Here is a 19,781-nt window from a genome sequence, read left to right as displayed (position 1 = left end):
TCAAAATATAAAACACATTAATCTGATTGGTACACGGCGTAGCGAGGAAAAAAAAAAATCAAAATGCCAGAATTAAGTTTCTTTGGACGCCGCAACTTTGCAATAAAATATCTAGAGGCGAACAAAACAGGACATCTACCCAAAAAATGGTGTAACTAAAAATGCCAGCCCAAGACGCAAAAAATAAAACGTCACTGAGCCCCAGATCACTGAAAATGAGAACGTTATGAGTCTCGGAACCTGGCGACAAAAGCGCAATTCTTTTGACAAATTTCTGGGGGTTTTTTCACCACTTAGATAAAAGTAAAACTCTACACGTTTGGTGTCTGGGATCTCGTGATGTCCCGGGGAATCATCAGATTTACCATATAATGAACATGGTGAATCAAAAATCCAAAAAACAATTGTGGCGTTGTCCTGGTTTTTGCAGTTTCACCGCACATGGCATTTTTTCCAGTTTTCCAGTACAATATGGGGCAGAATGAAAGGTGTCGGTCAAAAGTGCAACTTGTCCGGCAGAAAACAAGCCCTGATATGGCTATATTACCAAAAAATAAAAAAGTTATGGCTCTTGGATAAAGGGGAGGAAAAAATGGAAATGAAAAATTGCCAGGTGGTGAAGGGGTTAATGTCCCTTTGCATCCTCTCCTGATGAAGGAGCCTCTCCGCTCTGGAAGCTGCTAATTTTCCTTGTAATCAATAAAGGTTTCGATCCTGGAATACTTTTGTCTTTTTTTTGGCCATTACAGTATTTACATCCATTTTTCTGAAGCCACCAAAGAATCCGGCTTCTACATCACAATCCTTTCAAAGTCTGCAGCACTTCCTGTCATGTGACCAGAGTGATGTCACTAAAGGTCCTAGACCGACTCTTTTCTATGTGACTGAGACATCCCCACAGGTCCTGTGTCCAATACCGTGTCTGTAACTGATCACATGACTGTGATATCACCGCAGGTCCTGTGTCCAATAACGTGTCTATAGCTGATCACATGACTGTGACATCACCGCAGGTCCTGTGTCCAATAACGTGTCTATAACTGATCACATGACTGTGACATCACTACAGGTCCTGTGTCCAATGACATGTCTGTAACTGATCACGTGATTGTGACATCACCACAGGTCCTGCGTCCAATAACATGTCTGTAACTGATCACATGACTGTGACATCACCGCAGGTCCTGTGTCCACCTGGAGCAGAGCAGTGATCGGGTACTGTTGCTTGTAGTCCGGGATCTACTCTTTGTGTCTTGAGGAGTCTCTTCTCCTCTGTCACCTATAGCGCAGCAGTTCTGTAGAGCTGCAGCCAGCAGGGGGCAGCACCTCCCATGCAGCCTCCTCTCTGCTCACATAGTGTCACTACAGTCTGTGATGTCACTATAAGGGGAGCAGTGATGTCACACCTCAGTGATATTTTATCATGACATTCAGGAATTAAGTAGAAACAACAATAGAGATTTCCTCATCTCACACAATTTATTGAAACAGAAGCCAACACCACCAGTGATGGGTATAGCCCCCCTCCCACCCCCCAAAAATGTCAGTTTCTCAATATCTTGTCCTGCATCCTTGAGCTTCAATTCCAGCTGACACTGACACCTGCTGGTCACCAGTGGAGTCTGTGGAGGCCGTCGTCCCGCTTTTCTTGAAGGGCGGCCCTCAGGTGATTGAGGTTCTGGGGTACAGACACTCAGCTGATCCCATAGGTTTTCTATGGGATTCAGGTCTGGAGAAAGTGCAGCCGCTCCATTTGAGGTTCCCCGGTCTCCAGCAGCTGCTCCCTAACAATGGGACCTCGATGAGCTGGAGCATTGTCCTCCATGAAGATGGGATCAGGCCGGTGTTGTTCATGCAGAGGCACAATGACTGGATAATGATGTTACTCCAGTAGTCGGGGCTGTCACTGTACATTCACACAGTGCAGGGCCGTTCTGTACTGACCAGACACCGGCCTACACTATAACACCACCACCAAATGCTAGTCTATCAACAGCAGGGGCTGATGCACAGCGCTCTCTCCTCAGAAACCCCCATAAGTGTACGGTTGTCAGACCAGGAGACACTCGGCCGCCCCTAAATCACTGTCTCCTGTTCTTGTTCACAAATGCAGCAGATGTGTTTTGTATGATTATGTAGGAGAAGAGTTCGTCTCCCGAGGGCCGGAGTGATGGCGGTATCTTCTCTGCCACTATAGAGTAGCACATTCATGTGTGAATTCATGATCCCATCAATAACACATAGCCCCCGACACTAGCAGCTCATGCACCTACATAAGTACACCGGCACCACCAGGTCTCATTGTAAGAACCATGCATTTTTCTAAATTCATTTTTTTAATGCATGGTGGTTACAGTGTGCCGGTGTCATATGTGGTACATGAGCTGCTGATATCGGGGGCAACATGTCATTGATGGGATCATTAATTCATAAATGTTCTGCTTTATAGAAAGGGAGAAGATGCCGCCATCACTCCGGTCCGATGTCATAAACTTATTGCAACCTTTTTTGCATCAACTAATTAGAGTAAAACTAAAGATTTTATAATGAAAGTTGTATTATTGACCTTACTGTCATGTTATGGGTTAAAAAAATCTTCTGTGAAACACATTTTTGTCAAAAGTTTGGAAATTGTCCTTGTATTTAGGAAGATATTAATTAAAACCTTATTTTTTCAATGGGAGTGTACTCATTGATTCTGAGCACCGTATATATGTAAATCATAGTGTGATGTTAGGGGATTCTTTTATAAAGTTTAATATGGGGCCAGCGTTTTCTGGTTACTATCGTTTATGTTATTTATAATGTGATTTTCTTCTGATTCTTTATTGTTTCCTTATGTGCAGGACTCTTTCCCATTACTAGACGCTGGTCCTTCCCATCAGCGGCCCCCCGAGGATGGGGCAGGACAGAGAGCACATGGCGGCTCGGATATTAGACCTCACCCTGGAGATAATCTACTGGATCACTGGAGAGGTGAGAGCTTCACATCACATCACTCTGATCTCTAGGAATAAAGCAGGGAAATGACGGGGAAGGTGGAGGATTCTCAGCCTCTGTGTAGTGACCGGCGTCTCCCCATACACAGGATCACACAGTAGTGAAGACGTCGTCTGGGGAGTGTGTGACCCCCCGTGTGTCAGGAGGACGGTGCAGGACCCCGAGTGCCATCACCGAGCCTCCACCTCATTCACTGATACATGAGCAGAAGATCCTAGAACTGACCCACAGGATCACTGAGCTGCTGAGCGGAGAGGTGAGCGCTGCCGGGAATGCTGGGACATTATACAATACCGCTGCCGGGGGAGGGGTCCGCTAATGACGGCTCATTGTGTGTGTCAGGTCCCTATAAGATGTCAGGACGTCACCGTCTATTTCTCCATGGAGGAGTGGGAGTATCTAGAAGGACACAAGGATCTGTACAAGGAGGTCATGATGGAGGATCCCCCGTCCATCACATCCCCGGGTAAGAGGAGAGCGTCCTGGGCTGTAGAGGAGAGGACAGGGCTGAGAGTCGTCTAGATTCCCCATCATCTGCTCATCACATACAGACAATGTATTCATCACTGCCGTTATTTCCTACAGATGGATCCAGTCAGAGAAATCCCCCGGAGAGAAGTCCCCGTCCTCTATATTCCCAGGATCGGCCAGAAAAGGAGGAAGATGTCCCCCGGGATCATCAGGTGGATGAGGTGAGATTTCTGCAAATCATAGATTAAATAAATGAAGCTTTTACTAACCTCCTCCTAAACCGTGGAGTATATGTTGATCTGCCAAACATTATAAACATCTGCCTGATGTTGTGTAGGCCCCATCTTAAGTACGGAGTTTGAGCACCTCTGATCTGTCCTTCTGAGGAGTCGTCTGATGGGAGATTGCGTTGATTGGTTTAAGATCTTATACACAAGAGTTTCCAGCTCGTGAATGGTTGGATTGGCCGATCTTTAGAGGTCGGGTCTGGTGTACGCCATGGTTGTCCTTGTCGTTAGGATGGTGAAGAGCAGACCGTTGTTGTGTTCTAGGATTGACAGGGCAGCACCAGAAGCCACCCTGAGGGCGGTCAGATTTGCCGATGATGTCACTGTCTTCCTGTCCTGAGAGAGAGGCAGTGGGGGTGATTTTCGGAGGTCCAGTACTGTCCAGAAGGTTTAGGCAGGTGTGAGAAAAATGCTGTAAGAATCACTTCAAAACTAGAAATGGTAAAGGTTATGTTATACGCTAACAACATGCAAAGTGAATGAACAAAAGAGAAATCTAAATGAAATTAATATTTGAGGAGTCTTCAAAACAACAGAAAACTTTTATACAATCCTATACATCGCTACTCGGAGGCCTCCCGGTCCCAAATCAACTGGGAAATCCTGATTTTATTCTCCTGGACAACATCCCTGAGGCCCCAAACAGTGGTGTAACTAGAGTTCAATGGGCCCTGGTGTAAAATTTGGATATGGGCATCCCCTCATGTTGGTCAGATGTATGTACAGTATATGTATGTATACATTTAGCATTCTAAATCCCATAAAGACATACGAGTTGCCCCCCATTATGTAGTAATGTGCCCCATCCTGTTCTAATGTCCCCCATCCTGGCATATATGTTTCCCATTCTAGTCCACATCCTGGTGTGTATATATAACCCCATCCAGGTAAAAATGTTCCCATCCTGGGCCCCTCCTGGTATCTACTGTTCCCCTCCTAGGGCCCTCTCTGGTTCTGGTGTATACTGTCCCCCTCCTGGTATATATGACCCCATCCTGGTAAATATGTCTCCGTTCTGTCTAATGGAAAATACAACAATATTGTACTCACCGACCCTGGCTCCCATATTGCGCAGCATCCTCCTGTGTATCCAGCGCACAGTGGCCGGCCGCTTTCATCAGTGTTGGTGCTATTGTAATGCATGATATCATTGCCATGCGCCGCCCTCAGTCACTGGGACATAGATGAAAGCTGTTGGCTTCTGTTTGGCCGGTAGCGTGTATCGCAGTACGGGGTCCCGATGGGTCTTTGCACGATGATGCATTTCAGCTGGGTGTGCAGCCTTGGACGCGCATACAGCTGAAGCGGGGGCTGGTGCCGTTGGGCCAATGCACGCTAAGTTGCGGTTGCAATCCCTGCAACAGTCATTGTTCCTCCCCTGGCCCCGAGTCATCTAATTTCTGTCATCTAATACTGCTAGGGGGATCACACTATGGAAAACTATGAAAGCAGGCTAGAGATATTCAATCAGAAAGTGAACCGATAAAAGGGACAGTCATTGTCCTTGACTGAGAGCGTAAAACTGATCGAGGCCTATTTGCTTCCTTTATTAAAGCACCACTCCAGCATTTCTTTTATTGCACCGCTGGTGTGCTGCTTTACATCTAACCCTTCCCCCGGTCTTATACTAACCTTCCGTCGTCTTCCCCTTTTATTGCTACCGCTTTAGTCAGGCTCGGCCATTGTGACCTGCTGGCAGCTCCAGTGTTGCATGGGAGCACGCCTCAGGTCACAGCTCAATACAAGTCTATGAGAGCCTCATTCTGGACTCTCATAGAGATGCATTGGGAGCTTGTGACATAACTTGACTTCTGGCCAGTAGGAAGTCACAGACGCAAGATGGCGTCACGGGATTGGAGTGATGTCGTTAAAAGTTGAAGATGCCGCAAAGTGATTATATGACGGGGTTTTCATTTAAAGCACCACTCCAACAATCAAAAAAGAATCCCGCTGGAGGGGTGATTTCATTTGTTTGGACAGTGCTCGGGTCTTGCCTTAGCCTATTTGATTTGTGTCTTCCGTTATGGGGGAATAGACTGAATCTCTTCGCACATTGCATTGACCTCTTATGGCTGACACTACGCTGCTTCTGAAGGTAATTCGCTGGTGGAGTCTAGGAATGTGGCAGAACAGAAATCTGGAAGGGAAATTTCTTGAAAAAATGGATCTGTTGACCCATTTTTAGAAAACCCCTGGTGCGTAAGAATTGCCTAAGTTGGGATCTTGGGGTTGGCTTATGTCTGAATTGTGTCAGGATCATTTTGAAGTTTTGGGACTTGTCTTGGAGCTGAACATGAGCTTCTGGCAGTTCCTGAGGGATCTTGTGTGTGGTATAATCCTTTTAAAGTAATTAACAATCAATCAAGAACACAAACTCATAAAAAATATTTTCTTTTATTAGACGCTGGTTCTTCCCATCAGCGGACCCCCGAAGATGGAGCAGGACAGAGGCCACATGGCGGCTCGGATATTAGACCTCACCCTGGAGATAATCTACTGGATCACTGGAGAGGTGAGAGCTTCACATCACATCCCTCTGATCTCTAGGAATAAAGCAGGGAAATGACGGGGAAGGTGGAGGATTCTCAGCCTCTGTGTAGTGACCGGCGTCTCCCCATACACAGGATCACACAGTAGTGAAGACGTCGTCTGGGGAGTGTGTGACCCCCCGTGTGTCAGGAGGGCGGAGCAGGACCCCGAGTGCCATCACCGAGCCTCCACCTCATTCACTGATACATGAGCAGAAGATCCTAGAACTGACCCACAGGATCACTGAGCTGCTGAGCGGAGAGGTGAGCGCTGCCGGGAATGCTGGGACATTATACAATACCGCTGCCGGGGGAGGGGTCTGCTAATGACGGCTCATTGTGTGTGTCAGGTCCCTCTAAGGTGTCAGGACGTCACCGTCTATTTCTCCATGGAGGAGTGGGAGTATCTAGAAGGACACAAGGATCTGTACAAGGAGGTCATGATGGAGGATCCCCCGTCCATCACATCCCCGGGTAAGAGGAGACCGTCCTGGGCTGTAGAGGAGAGGACAGGTCTGAGAGTCGTCTAGATTCCCCATCATCTGCTCATCACATACAGACAATGTATTCATCACTGCCGTTATTTCCTACAGATGGATCCAGTCAGAGAAATCCCCCGGAGAGAAGTCCCCGTCCTCTATATTCCCAGGATCGGCCAATAAAGGAGGAAGATGTCCCCCGGGATCATCAGGTGGATGAGGTGAGATTTCTACAAGTCATCTATAGTAGTATTCACCAACTCCAGTCCTCCAGGACCATCAACACCTGTGCAATGCTAAAGAAATCCTGAAAACGTGCACTGTTGATGGTTTTTGATGACTGGAGTTGGTGAATACTGCTCTACAGGGGTTGTCTGGAGGTATAATATTGCTAATCTATCTGTAAGTCCAGCATCACATTGTCATGCTAGGTACGGGGAAGTACCAGGCGAACGGTAAGAGGGAAGGGAAACCCTGGTGTTTAAGGAAAGGGATGGTAGTTACCTCTGCCCAAACCAACTGCTGGTCCCTGGGGTCCCTCACCATTCTAGATAGGTTCTGCACCTATGCACTGAGCTGGATACCTGACCCTAGGTGACCCTAGTGCTGGCCCTTAAATAGGGAATGGATGGGATGAGCTCTTCGTCAAAGCCACTAAACACTATAGACCAGTGTTCCCCAACTCCAGTCCTCAAGGCACACCAACAGTGCATGTTTTTGGGATTTCCGTAGTATTGCACAGGTGATAATTTAATCACCTGCACAGTTGATGATTCCAACACTTGTGCAATGCTAAGGAAATCCTGAAAACACGCACTGTTGGTGGGCCTTGAGGACTGGAGTTGGGGAACCCTGCTATAGACGACACGAGGAGCACACACAGGGGGAAAATGCATGAACTACTTATCCACAGATGACACAGGCAGGAGTTCAGCAAAGTTTTCAGCAACGATACTACAGAGGAGTACAAGCCACCTGCTTGTACCCAAGGCTTCAATGAACTGAAAATATCACCAGCACTGGTTCAACGAAGGAAGGGGTATTTAAACTCTAAGGGAATGCTGATGATCAGCAGCTGGGTGGAAGGCGAGCTCCAAAAGGTAGAGATGAATCCAGCAGGAAAGCTACCTATACAAATGAATAAAACCAAAGCAAGAGAGTCTTTAAATTTGCCCAGTGACAGAGACACCCAGACAAGCCACAGTTTTATAAATGTATAAAACATTTTATTTTTATAATGCTGTAGGGTATGTCAAACATATAACAAAAGACATAGAGAAAGGACCAAGCACATTCAGCGAAACACGTGTTGGGACGCCGGTCCCCACGTGCTACCCCGGCCCTCTGGTGATCCGTCTTCCTGGTAGGTGTAATCCCCCTTAGGCTATACTTTGAACTACTTTTGGTTCATTAGGCTATTTTTGCACTTTTGGGCTATCATCTACCTGGTGGTTATTTAAACCCTGGGAAGGTTTTTCAGATCCCTTGGAGACTTGTTCTCCCTGATTTGTTTCCGGGACACGTGGGGTGTCTCCCCTCTAGCACCTCTTCTCCTTGGTCCTTTCTCTATGTCTTTTGACATACCCTACAGCATTATAAAAATAAAATGTTTTATACATTTATAACTGTGGCTTGTCTGGGTGTCTCTGTCACTGGGCAAATTTAAAGACTATCTCTTGCTTTGGTTTTACTATTTTGAGTTGTTGCCTATAATGTATTTCTTATGTGGTCCCTTTATGTTTATACTATACAAATGAATACTGACAGCAGGAATAATAGAAAGTCAGGGAGTATTCTGTTCAGCCAAATGCTGTGACCTTCTATGGCCAGAAACCACATGACTGTCTGTCACCCGTGACACATATCTGTGGGGGTCCAAGACTCTGCACCTCCAGCCGTCCGCTATTAATTGCTCTGGGGGTGGTCAGATGTAAAGATTGAATGGAATTGGACAATATCAGTTCTGTTCATTGTGTAGCGGCTGCTGCGGATCAGATCCTCTTCTCTCACATATAAATATTCAGTCACATCGAGATCTGTAGAATTTATAAGCCAAATAATCTTAACCAATTAATGACAGACCACATTTTTTTCTGCACATTTGGTTTTGAGACCTTTAAAATTTCTACTAGTTTGGATATTCAAATAATCTTTTCAGCTTTTTTCGCAATTTGCGGGTTATGACCATGCAGGATAATCATTTTTTCTCTCTATAGCAATTATTTTTCTGTAATATGTACATGGGTTTGTGGGGATAGAAACGGCAATTAGAACCTATTGTTACCCTTTTGCTTCGCCTTGGGGGGAGGACATGATGAGAGCTGAAGGAACGATGGTTCAATCTTCAGTGGTAATGAAAGGCTTTTTTATTATATAAGTGGTGACAATAATGATGATACTGAGCGCGATACACCGAGATCATTTCACATAGAGAATTACCCGGTACATTTCTGCTGATGAGTAACTGATGAGGTAGGATATTAATACTCTCTGGTCACCACTTGTGGAAATCCTTCTCCCTTTCATCCAGTTTGGTTTTAATCGTCACCTGCGTATAAGATAAACCGGGCTTCCTTGTTTTGTTTTTTTTTTATCTTTCTTGTGTGATTTTTGCAGGAATATCCTAGTGGAGCGATGTCTGGACTGGAAAACGTCACGTCAGTGTTAGTGACCGGTAAGCGACACTCGTAAATATTATTTTACTGTAAACATATTTTATAATGAGATCCCTTCCATGGGGAAGAACCATGCGCACAAGGAAAGGGAAGGGAAACCCTGTGTCTAGGGTCTGTCTGGTGACCCCTGACTGAACCTACTGCTGGTCCCTGGGGTCCCTCACCCCCCTAGATAGGTTACGCACCTATGCGCCGAGCTGGATATCTGACCCTAGGTTTCCCTAGTGCTGGAGCCTAAATAAGGAATGGATGGGATGAGCTCTTCGTCAACCCCACTAATCACTATAGAAACACACAGGAGGAAAAGCATGAACTACTTATTTACAGATGACTCATGTAGAAGTTCAGTAGAGCTTTCAGCAACGATACTACAGATGAGAGCAAGCCACCTGCTTGCAACGAAGGCTTGAAGGAACTAAATATTACCAGCACCAGTCCAATGAAGGAAGGGGCATTTGAACACCAAGGGAATACTGATGACCAGCAGCTGGGTGGAAGTTTAGCTCCTGCTGGGTCGAAAAGGGAGAGAGATTAATCCAGCATGAAAGTGTTACGTCACCACCGGAGTCCGCTCCATCGACTTCTACTCTGATCGCCAGGCGACGCCATGTTCCTGCCGTGGATGGTGCTGGTGATGGGAGAGGAGTCGATGCCAGCGGCGCTGGTGGGTGCAGGCTCTGCTCATCCACTGGGCTGGGTTTCCTGGGGATCTGCAGTACCACTGGCTGACTGTAGGTGGCGTGTGTCTCCGAGCTGAATGGTACATCATTCAGCTACAGCCAATGGGAAGACACCACACCCTTCTTAATTCCCCTCCTGTCTGCTGACCACTGCCAGAGATAGTTCTGATTTCCTGGCTCCTGGTCCGTCCTATTCTGTTGGTGATTCCTGTGTGCTGACTTCTGCGTGTTTTCTGACTACACTCCTGCCTACTGTTTTTGTACCTCGCTGCCCGATCCGGATTTGACCTCTGCTCCGTTTGCTGACTACGTCATTGCCTGCCGATTCTGTCCCTGTTCCGCAATTCCTGGTTTGACTCTGCCTGCCTACTACTCTCATCGGACTGCAGCCTTCCACAGGTAGTGATCTCCAGGGCCCTGTGTAATTCCAAATCCCTGCATAGGGGTTAAAGAGTTTCAGGGTTCTGGGGGTCCTGCTTGGTGAGTGGCTTCCCTCTAGCCTCCCCATTAAAGCCCATCTGAGTCTGTGGATCCAGGCAGGCGTTCCAGAAAGCTACCTATATCAACGAATACTAACAGCAGGAACAATGGAAAGTCAGGGAGCATTCTGCACAGCCAAATGCTGTGACCTTGTATTGTCAGACACCACATGACTGTCACCCGTGACACACCCGCAAGACAGTATGGAGGCCATATCATCTGAGACAGCTACCATCCCTCTCCTTCTTGGTCACATAGCCCTTACCTAGCCTTGAGGATTCTTTGGCACATTTGATGGTCCCAGTATATTACTGCTAAGTATATTGTCTAGTGAGGCAATGACAGGTATGCAGGCTGCTCAGATGCCATTGTGAGCTTTATATAAAGGTGAAGGATACAGTGTCCATGAACTAATATCCAGTCATTACATACAAAACCATCAAGATTCCTGCCTACCAGTTTTGCAGATGTCAATATACCAACAAATACCATGACTTACAACCCTGCGATAACAGTTGTGGCTACACGTAAGTTTGCAGGAGACAACAACCATAAAATGGTAGAGTTGGAAGGGACCTCCAGCGTCGTCTGGTCCAACCCCCGACTCAAAATAATGAGCCCAACAACATCACAATCTTTGGATTTCCTTGTCTAATGTCTGAACCTCCCTCACAACAAGTCTTGACGTTAGTAATTTTAAGTTGATATTATATTGACTTCTGAAAGGTGGTCACAGTGCAGAGGGAACCACCCTATGCTCATTAGTACAAGGAAGTACAAGAAGCAACGGGAGGAAACTAAAAGGAAGGAGATTCAGATGAGACATTAGGAAAAACTTTCTGACAGTGAGGGCAGTCAGGGAGTGCAACAGGCTACCACGGGAGGTAGTGAGGGCAGTCAGGGAGGGGAACAGGCGACAACGGGAGGTAGTGAGGGCAGTCAGGGAGTGGAACAGGCTACCGCGGGAGGTAGTGAGGGCAGTCAGGGAGGGGAACAGGCGACAACGGGAGGTGGTAAGGGCAGTCAGGGAGTGCAACAGGCTACCACGGGAGGCAGTGAGGGCAGTCAGGGAGGGGAACAGGCGACAACGGGAGGTAGTGAGGGCAGTCAGGGAGGGGAACAGGCGATAACGGGAGGTAGTGAGGGCAGTCAGGGAGGGGAACAGGCGACAACGGGAGGTAGTGAGGGCAGTCTGGGAGGGGAACAGGCGACAACGGGAGGTGGTGAGGGCAGTCAGGGAGGGGAACAGGCGACCACGGGAGGTAGTGAGGGCAGTCAGAGAGTGTAACAGGCGACCGTGGGAAGCATTGAGGGCAGTCAGAGAGTGGAACAGGCTACCGCGGGAGGTAGTGAGGGCAGTCAGGGAGGGGAACAGGCGACCACGGGAGGTAGTGAGGGCAGTCAGAGAGTGGAACAGGCGACCGTGGGAAGCATTGAGGGCAGTCAGAGAGTGGAACAGGCGACCACGGGAGGTAGTGAGGGCAGTCAGAGAGTGGAACAGGCTACCACGGGAGTTAGTGAGGGCAGTCAGAGAGTGGAACAAGCTACCACAGGAGGAAGTGAGGGCAGTCAGGGAGGGGAACAGGCTACCACGGGAGGTAGTGAGGGCAGTCAGGGAGTAGAACAGGCTACCACGGGAGGTAGGGAGGGCAGTCAGAGAGTGGAACAGGCGACTGTGGGAGGCATTGAGGGCAGTCAGAGAGTGGAACAGGCTACCACGGGAGGTAGTGAGGGCGGTCAGAGAGTGGAACAGGCTACCGTGGGAGGTAATGAGGGCAGTCAGAGAGTCGAACAGGTGTTCATGGGAGGTGGTGAGGGCAGTAAGAGTGTGGAACAGGCAACCATGGGAGGCAGTGAGGGCAGTCAGAGAGTGGAACAGGTGGCCACGGGAAGTGGTGAGCTCTCTATCAATGGAAACTTTCAAGCGGAAGCTGGATAAATATATGGCTGGGATGATTTAGGAAAACCTGCACTCGCAGGGGGTGGGACCCGATGGCGCTTGAGGTCCCTTCTAACTCTACCATTCTATGATAAGTTATTAAACATTAGAATATAAGTAGAACCAGCTTGATAAGGAATGAATATACAGTGTGCTTTCACACAAAGCAAGTCATTATGCGTATGCTAGAGGAATGTAAAGAAGAAAGGAGGGCAGAAGGAGAAATAATAAGAATAAAAGGGAAATTGGGGGAAATGCAAAAAAAAACCTCAAAACAAACAGAACAACCTACTGAAACCAACACTTTAGAAGAAATCACACTGACCACAACATTCTATTTTAATTTTCTATCCAGATTGCCAGGTTTTCCCCTCACTGAATAGTAACCAACATGTCCACTAAAAAGCCTCAGGGCAATTGTTAACATTTGCAATCATGTTTTCCATTGTCGGAATATTGTTATCTTCTTCCATCCGTTCACCCAAATCTGTTAAAATCGGCCTGAGGGTGTCAGTCTGTACCTTTGAGATTGAAAGTAATGGAAAGTAGGCCTATATGTGGAGGAGATGTGACTACTACAATTGAGGATATTGTACAGTGAGAAAATGTAATTCCATAACCCATAAACCATTAGGCATCCCCACCATATATGTAACATAAACTTGGGTCCATTGCCGCCGCATCACCAGCACAAGTCCGACACAGAAGGGAAGATCTTATGTACTACTCCTCCCTTGATAAAGTACCTCACGAAACGTGCGTTGGACCACGTGTGGGGACTTCTTATGGGTGAGTTGTGCACTAGGTGATGACTGTATTTATTTATTGTGTCTGACATACTGCATTGATTATTTGCATTGAAATATTGATTTAGTCACTTGTTAATTCATGTGTTGTTCCATTCACCACTGTCATTTGGTTGTTCCCCCGACTGGGGAGTACTCTTGTTTTTATTTGTAGTGACCTCTGCTCTATTTATTGTGTGCTATGTGTGTTTTTTAAATATATCCCAACAAAAATTTGATATATTTTATTCCTTTTGGGTGATTTGAGCTGGTTGTTCTGGCCACATGTTGTTATTTATGTATCATAGTGGGACACCGTTACCATCTAGATAAAATCTTGTAGCTTTTCTCCTGAGCAAGGATATATAATAAGTAATTTGTGGAAAAATATGAATTCTTTTTACCAGTCCTCTTCTGAAAAAGACTGAATGGATTCACAAACAACAATGGCTAAAATAAATCGTATACTTCACTGAAATGATCACGAAGAATACATGCAAGACGATATAAACAGCATGCGAGATATCAAAAGTAAAAGAGCAATACACGTGCATTATCGTCAGCCTCATATCTAGGACAGCTTTCCCCACTGCTGTACAGTGGCCACATCGTGACAGCAAATTTTCCATCCTGCAGTTTCATTTAGACTCAACGTTTGTCATGCACGTGACTAGCAGGGTTGACCTAATACCTGGCAAACCTACAGAAGATGATACAACACTCAGGGAACAGAGGCCTCATGATACAATGGAGGTCTCTGGTGCTAGGGAGTGGGGGTGAGGGGACCCATCCTGCACTCACCTGAAGCTGACTCCTGAGCTCCCTAGCGTCCTTATACAGGTTCTTACAACCTGTTGCCGAGCTGGATAACTTTGGCCCTCAGCTAGCCCTCCACTCACCCTGGCTAGTGAGCAGGCCGACAAGATCACTAGTCTCACCTCTACAATACAGAGACACAAGGGAAGGAATACAAACTACAAAATACAAGTAGACATACTAAGGAAAAGACATTCCAGGTGGCTTCAGTGCAGCAAACACCACTGCTGCACACAACATGACAGACTTCTTCCAGAGCTCGCTCCTTCCAAAGTGGACCACGTAGAAATGAGGGATTCAGTTTCTATCACAGGCATCAGGTGATCAGATCACATGACTTAAATAGGGAAGGGGAGTGATCCCAAAGTGCCACATCTGGAGATTGGAGAATACAGCCCGCAGCCAGGCAGGAAAGGGTGCTTAACGCTTACAGCACCACAAGCAAATAACAGTAGTAAACCTGCCATCGGCAAGGCGCTGCGACCTTCTGACACCAGATTCATTCGGGGGTCTCACCCCAACCGAGATACGTACACTCGTGACAACTTTTTGTCTAACCCAGACTTTTATAACCCCCTTGTAGCTCTCCTGATGTATCTTAGCAGAAACCTATATTAGGTCTACAGAAATCTTACTAAAAACACAAGTGTCCATGTTCTGAAGAAACAATTTAGGAATGTTGCGTTACCTGCATTCCGATACCTTCCTTCTCTCTCAAAGGCTAAAAAAGCTGAAAACTATGAATGTTAACGTGGTAAAATCAAACGGAACCAATAAACTTAACTTTTTTCAATATTTATATTATATAATATAATAGTTTTTAAAGTTTACTTTTTTTTATTTTTTTTTTAAATTGATGTTGGCGTTTGCTACAGATATCCACAATGACAGGTATAAGCAGTAAAAGAAAAGGTGTTTTTGAATTTAACTTATTTTCTTAATCATTTTTAGTTTTCATTTTGTTGTTTGCAACAACAACATAAGTTTTTTTAGGCTGTTTGACATCTTGAATTTCTTTTTTTTTTTTTTTAATTTATGGTCCGAGGTCTCAGATTATTTATTTTACTCGCTTATATAGCGTCATTGTTACCCCAGGACGAAGGAACGTCTGGTGTGTGGTACAACACAGAGGAGATGTTTAAGGAAGGCCCTGTCAATATGGAGAGGGGTCACCACCGCACACTCACCTGTGGCTGATCCCAGCACTCCCTAACGTTCATAGACGAGTCCTTCCCCCAATGCGCCATCATATGCCTAGGCCCTCGCTGACCCTGAACTTACCCTGACTACTGAGTAGGGCAGTGAGACACTAGTCCCACTACTAGCATAAGACAACACAAGGAAGGTAAGACAAATGAATGGGGAAAGACACAAAAAATAGCAATCCTTGGTTTCTCCTGCAAGAAACTTCCCAGCTGCAACTAAAACGACACGTCAGCTTTTCCACAGACTCGCTCCTTCAAAGTGGTTAGTATAGAAATTCTATCACCAGCACGGAGTAAAGCCAGGGGTGGGTAAATATAGTGGATGGGTGTGATGGCAAGATGCTGCAGCTGTGATAAGGCTATGAGTAATCTCAGTAGACGCGATACACTCATGACAGTCATTAATTCTCCATAGTACTTAACAGACATCACCATCACTGTCTCCATTGGGGCTCATAATCTAAATTCACTATCAGTATGTCTTGGCACTGTGGAGCGCTCCAAGAGAACACCCAAGCAAACTGCAGGAGAACATACAAACTCCTTGCAGATGTCATACTTTGGTGGGAGTTGAACCCAGGACCCCAGCGCTGCAAAGCAACAATGCTAACTGCTAAGCTACCATGCTACTCGAAATATATGCCTGGACAAAAAGAGAATTGGAGCGGTAAAAAATAACAAACTTGGTTATACTTGACTAACAGCACCAACCTGGATGGTGTGCAGCAAGCTCTGTGGTCTGTAATGACACAGGCCTCATCGGATTTAGACATCTGTATAAGAAATAGGTTGTTTTAGGTAAAACTGTCAAACAATGGAATCCGCTACCACCATAATCCATGTTCAGACTACCCCGCTGCCTATACTATAGGATTTCATTAATTTTTTTGAATGTTGACGTTTTAACATCTTATATGGTATGGTTTGGATACAAACATCTGTCGCTATCTGTACAATGGATTATAGTTTAGAATCTCTGCAGACAAATAAGTTATAGACACTGAGATGTTTTCCATGGTCTTTCTCCACTTTTACACATAGAATTGCGATATACTAATTGATCTTGGACTTTGTTTTCTTGCTTATATGCTGTTTTTTTAATCAGACTTTATAGTTAAAAAACATTTACCGTATTTTTCTGATTATAAGACGCACTTTTCCTCCCAAAAATTTTGGAGGAAAATGAGGGGTGCGCCTTATAATCCGAATGTTGCTTACCAGTGGTGGTGGAGAGGGGTCACAGGAGGCAGGGGAGATGCTGCGAGCCGTGGGCATTGTGCTGCGAGCGTCGGGCTGTGCTGGGCCCTGTGCCGCAGGCCATGCAGGGCGCTGTGTTGGGCGCTGTGCTGCAGGCTGTGTGGCAGGAGCCGCCATTCTGAAAATGTCGGAGGTGCGGGGTTTACATAATAGCGCCCGGAGTCGACACGTGCGTAGATGGAGCTCTCGGCTCAAGATCTCATCTGTGCATGTGCCGCCTCCAGCACATTGATTCCCTGCAGCAGACTTAAGGCAAAATGGCGCCCGGTGGTGGCTTGTGCGCAGATGAGATTTCGGCTTGTCATTGAGCCTAGAGCTACATCTGTGCATGCACCGACTCCAGGTGCCATTTCTTTGAAGCCTGCACCGCCGACAGCTTCTGGGTGCTCATGCCTCACAGTGCCCAACGTGAGCATCTGGGACACCTGCTGCACCGCACGCAGCATGGCCCTACTCCACCATTGGCACTGCATCCTTTGACCCCGCTCCACAACCACTCCCTCCTCCAGTAAGAAAGCAACGGATTATAAGATGTACCCCTTTTTTTCTCTAAGTTTGGGGTCCATCTTATAATCCGGTGTGTCTTATAAAACAAAAAGTAGGGTATTTGCAAAAATAAGAATGTTTTGTTTCTTTTTTTTTCAGGTGAAGTTGAGACAAGAGCCTCCTATGGATATCGCTATTTGTCTCCTTATTATGAAGTAGAAGATAACAATGCCAGACAAACGTTTTCAGTGTTTTCCAATGTACCCATGGTCCTTCAGAGCAGAGATCTATCTACAGACACTTTTGTTCTCAGGTCACCGTCTTTGAATGAGAGCATTCCCAAAAACAAATGGATGTTTCCATGTTTAGTATGTGGGAAATATTTTACCGATAAATCGGGTCTTATTGACCATCAAAGAACTCATACTGGAGAGATGGCATTTTCATGTCTTGAATGTGGGAAATGTTTTAGTCAGAAACAACATCTTGTGGAACATCTAAGAACGCACATAGGGGAGAAACCATTTTCATGTTCAGAATGTGGGAAATGCTTTGTGCAGAAATCAAATCTTGTTAAACATCAGAGAATTCACACTGGGGAGAAGCCATACTCTTGCTTGGAATGTGGGAAATGTTTTAGGCACAGATCAGGTCTTGCATATCATCTGAGTACTCACACAGGGGAGAAGCCATTTTCATGTTCAGAATGTGAGAAGTGTTTTGTCTACAAATCAGATCTCGTTAAACATCTGAAAACTCACACAGGGGAGAAGCCATACTCATGTTTGGAATGTGGGAAATGTTTTAGCTACAAATCGGGTCTTGTATATCATCTGAGTACTCACACAGGGGAGAAGCCATTTTCATGTTCACAATGTGAGAAGTGTTTTGTCTACAAATCAGATCTCGTTAAACATCTGATAACTCACACAAGGGAGAAGCCATACTCATGTTTGGAATGTGGGAAATGTTTTAGCTACAAATCGGGTCTTGTATATCATCTGAGTACTCACACAGGGGAGAAGCCATTTTCATGTTCACAATGTGAGAAATGTTTTGTCTACAAATCAGATCTTCGTAAACATCTGAGAAATCACACAGGGAAGAAGCCAGTTTCGTGTCCCCAATGTGGGAAATGTTTTAGCGACAAATCGACTCTTGTTAAACATCAAATAATTCACATGGGTGAGAAGCCATTTTCATGATCAGAATGTGGGAAACATTTTAGCTATAAATCAACTTTTCTTAAACATCATAGCACTCACAAATAGGACAAGTCATGTTAGTGTTCAGATGAGAGGAAATGTTTCAGGTTTGGGACTATGTGATGTATACCTCCATGATGTAAATAAACCAAAATAATCTTCAACTCAACTAAGTGTCGGTCTGTAGTATTAGTGTCCTAACATCTGTGACGGTTCCTGATCCCTTTATTTCTGCTTCAGTGGTGATATGCCTTCATTGTTTGTCATGCATGACTGCGACAGTCCTGTTTTATTTCTAAGACTTTTGGTTCTGCTAAATTGGGGAGCCATGGGGTTAATTCTTGTCTGGTTTTGACTACTCCTTGAGAGTCCTGGGCAGGATTGTTTGCTATTTAAACCCCTGGACCTCTGACTTCCATTGCAAGTCAATAAGTTCTGCTTACCTGTTTGAAAGCCCTGGTCCTTGCTCCTGTTGTGTCTCCTGATTTATCCCATTTTCTGTTCATGTTCTGACCATCCGCTTGCATTATAATTTTGTCCTTGATGTGACTTCTTGGTTTCAACCTTACATGATGACCTTTATTGTCAACAGCTTGGTCCACCAGTCAGCAACTATCATTGTGGCCTCGGCCCAGGGGTCCTTGTATAAGTTCAGACCTCTGCACAGGGGTTTAAGAGTGAAGGCCACGATAACCCCTTGCATCATTGAGACTGATGTCAGAAACCAGGATAAAATAGATCTATTAAATCTATTAAAAGAGAATATAAAAAAACAGGAAGCTTGATCCTCAATTAACAGGCAACATAAAATAGATTAATTCACCTTTAAATAGTGTGGTATGGTATGAGGATCTGGCTGCGGACTAAAGATTATTGGACCAAAGGACGTATAGTGCAGTCCACTAGTCTAAGGGATGCAAACGTTTTCCAGCACCTTGCACTGGTTACGTCGATCTCATTGTTGTATTGATTTAGATATTTCTTTACTTGTCAGTTTAAGGTACACAGAAGGCCAGGCATGAGATTGGTAAATAAAGTAAAGCAATCATTCCACTACTCTTGTTAGTGTCTCAGGGGCCTCAATTAATAACATTGTTCTCCCAGCCATTTGGCTCATTATGTGGATTGGGACTGTATACCCAATAGAGCTATCACCACAGGGGGTCTTACATGCAACTCCATATGAGGGGCTCAACCTCAGAAAATATTATTATTAATTATTATAGCGCCATTTATTCCATGCCGCTTTACATGTGAAAAGGGGTATACATAATGGGGACAAGTACAATAATCATAAACAAAACAAGGCACAAACTTGTAAAGGAGGAGAGAGGACCTTGCCCACGAGGGCTCACAGTCTACAGGAGAAGAGAGGACTTTGCCCATGAAGGCTCACAGCCTACAGGAGAAGAGAGGACCCTGCTCACGAGGGCTCACGGTCTACAGGAGGAGAGGACCCTGCCCACGAGGGCTCACAGTCTACAGGAG

The 19,781-nt window shown here is 45.6% G+C and overlaps 1 protein-coding gene across 1 annotated transcript; it reads left to right on the top strand.

Moving 5' to 3' along the window:
- The first annotated feature begins 1,170 nt into the window (after positions 1–1,170).
- On the top strand, positions 1,171–18,462 carry LOC142295891 (uncharacterized). Its single transcript, XM_075339006.1, has 11 exons — positions 1,171–1,215; positions 2,847–2,976; positions 3,089–3,256; positions 3,343–3,466; positions 3,586–3,692; positions 6,160–6,270; positions 6,383–6,550; positions 6,637–6,760; positions 6,880–6,986; positions 9,382–9,439; positions 17,248–18,462. Exons 2-11 carry the CDS (start codon positions 2,899–2,901, stop codon positions 18,291–18,293), a joined length of 2,091 nt encoding a protein of 696 aa, XP_075195121.1. The 5' UTR covers positions 1,171–1,215; positions 2,847–2,898; the 3' UTR covers positions 18,294–18,462.
- Positions 18,463–19,781: the final 1,319 nt, after the last annotated feature.

The sequence above is a fragment of the Anomaloglossus baeobatrachus genome, chromosome 3 (genome assembly GCF_048569485.1).
Source record: "Anomaloglossus baeobatrachus isolate aAnoBae1 chromosome 3, aAnoBae1.hap1, whole genome shotgun sequence".
NCBI classification, from domain to species: Eukaryota; Metazoa; Chordata; class Amphibia; order Anura; family Aromobatidae; genus Anomaloglossus; species Anomaloglossus baeobatrachus.
This window is presented reverse-complemented; position numbering and strand designations above follow the sequence as displayed.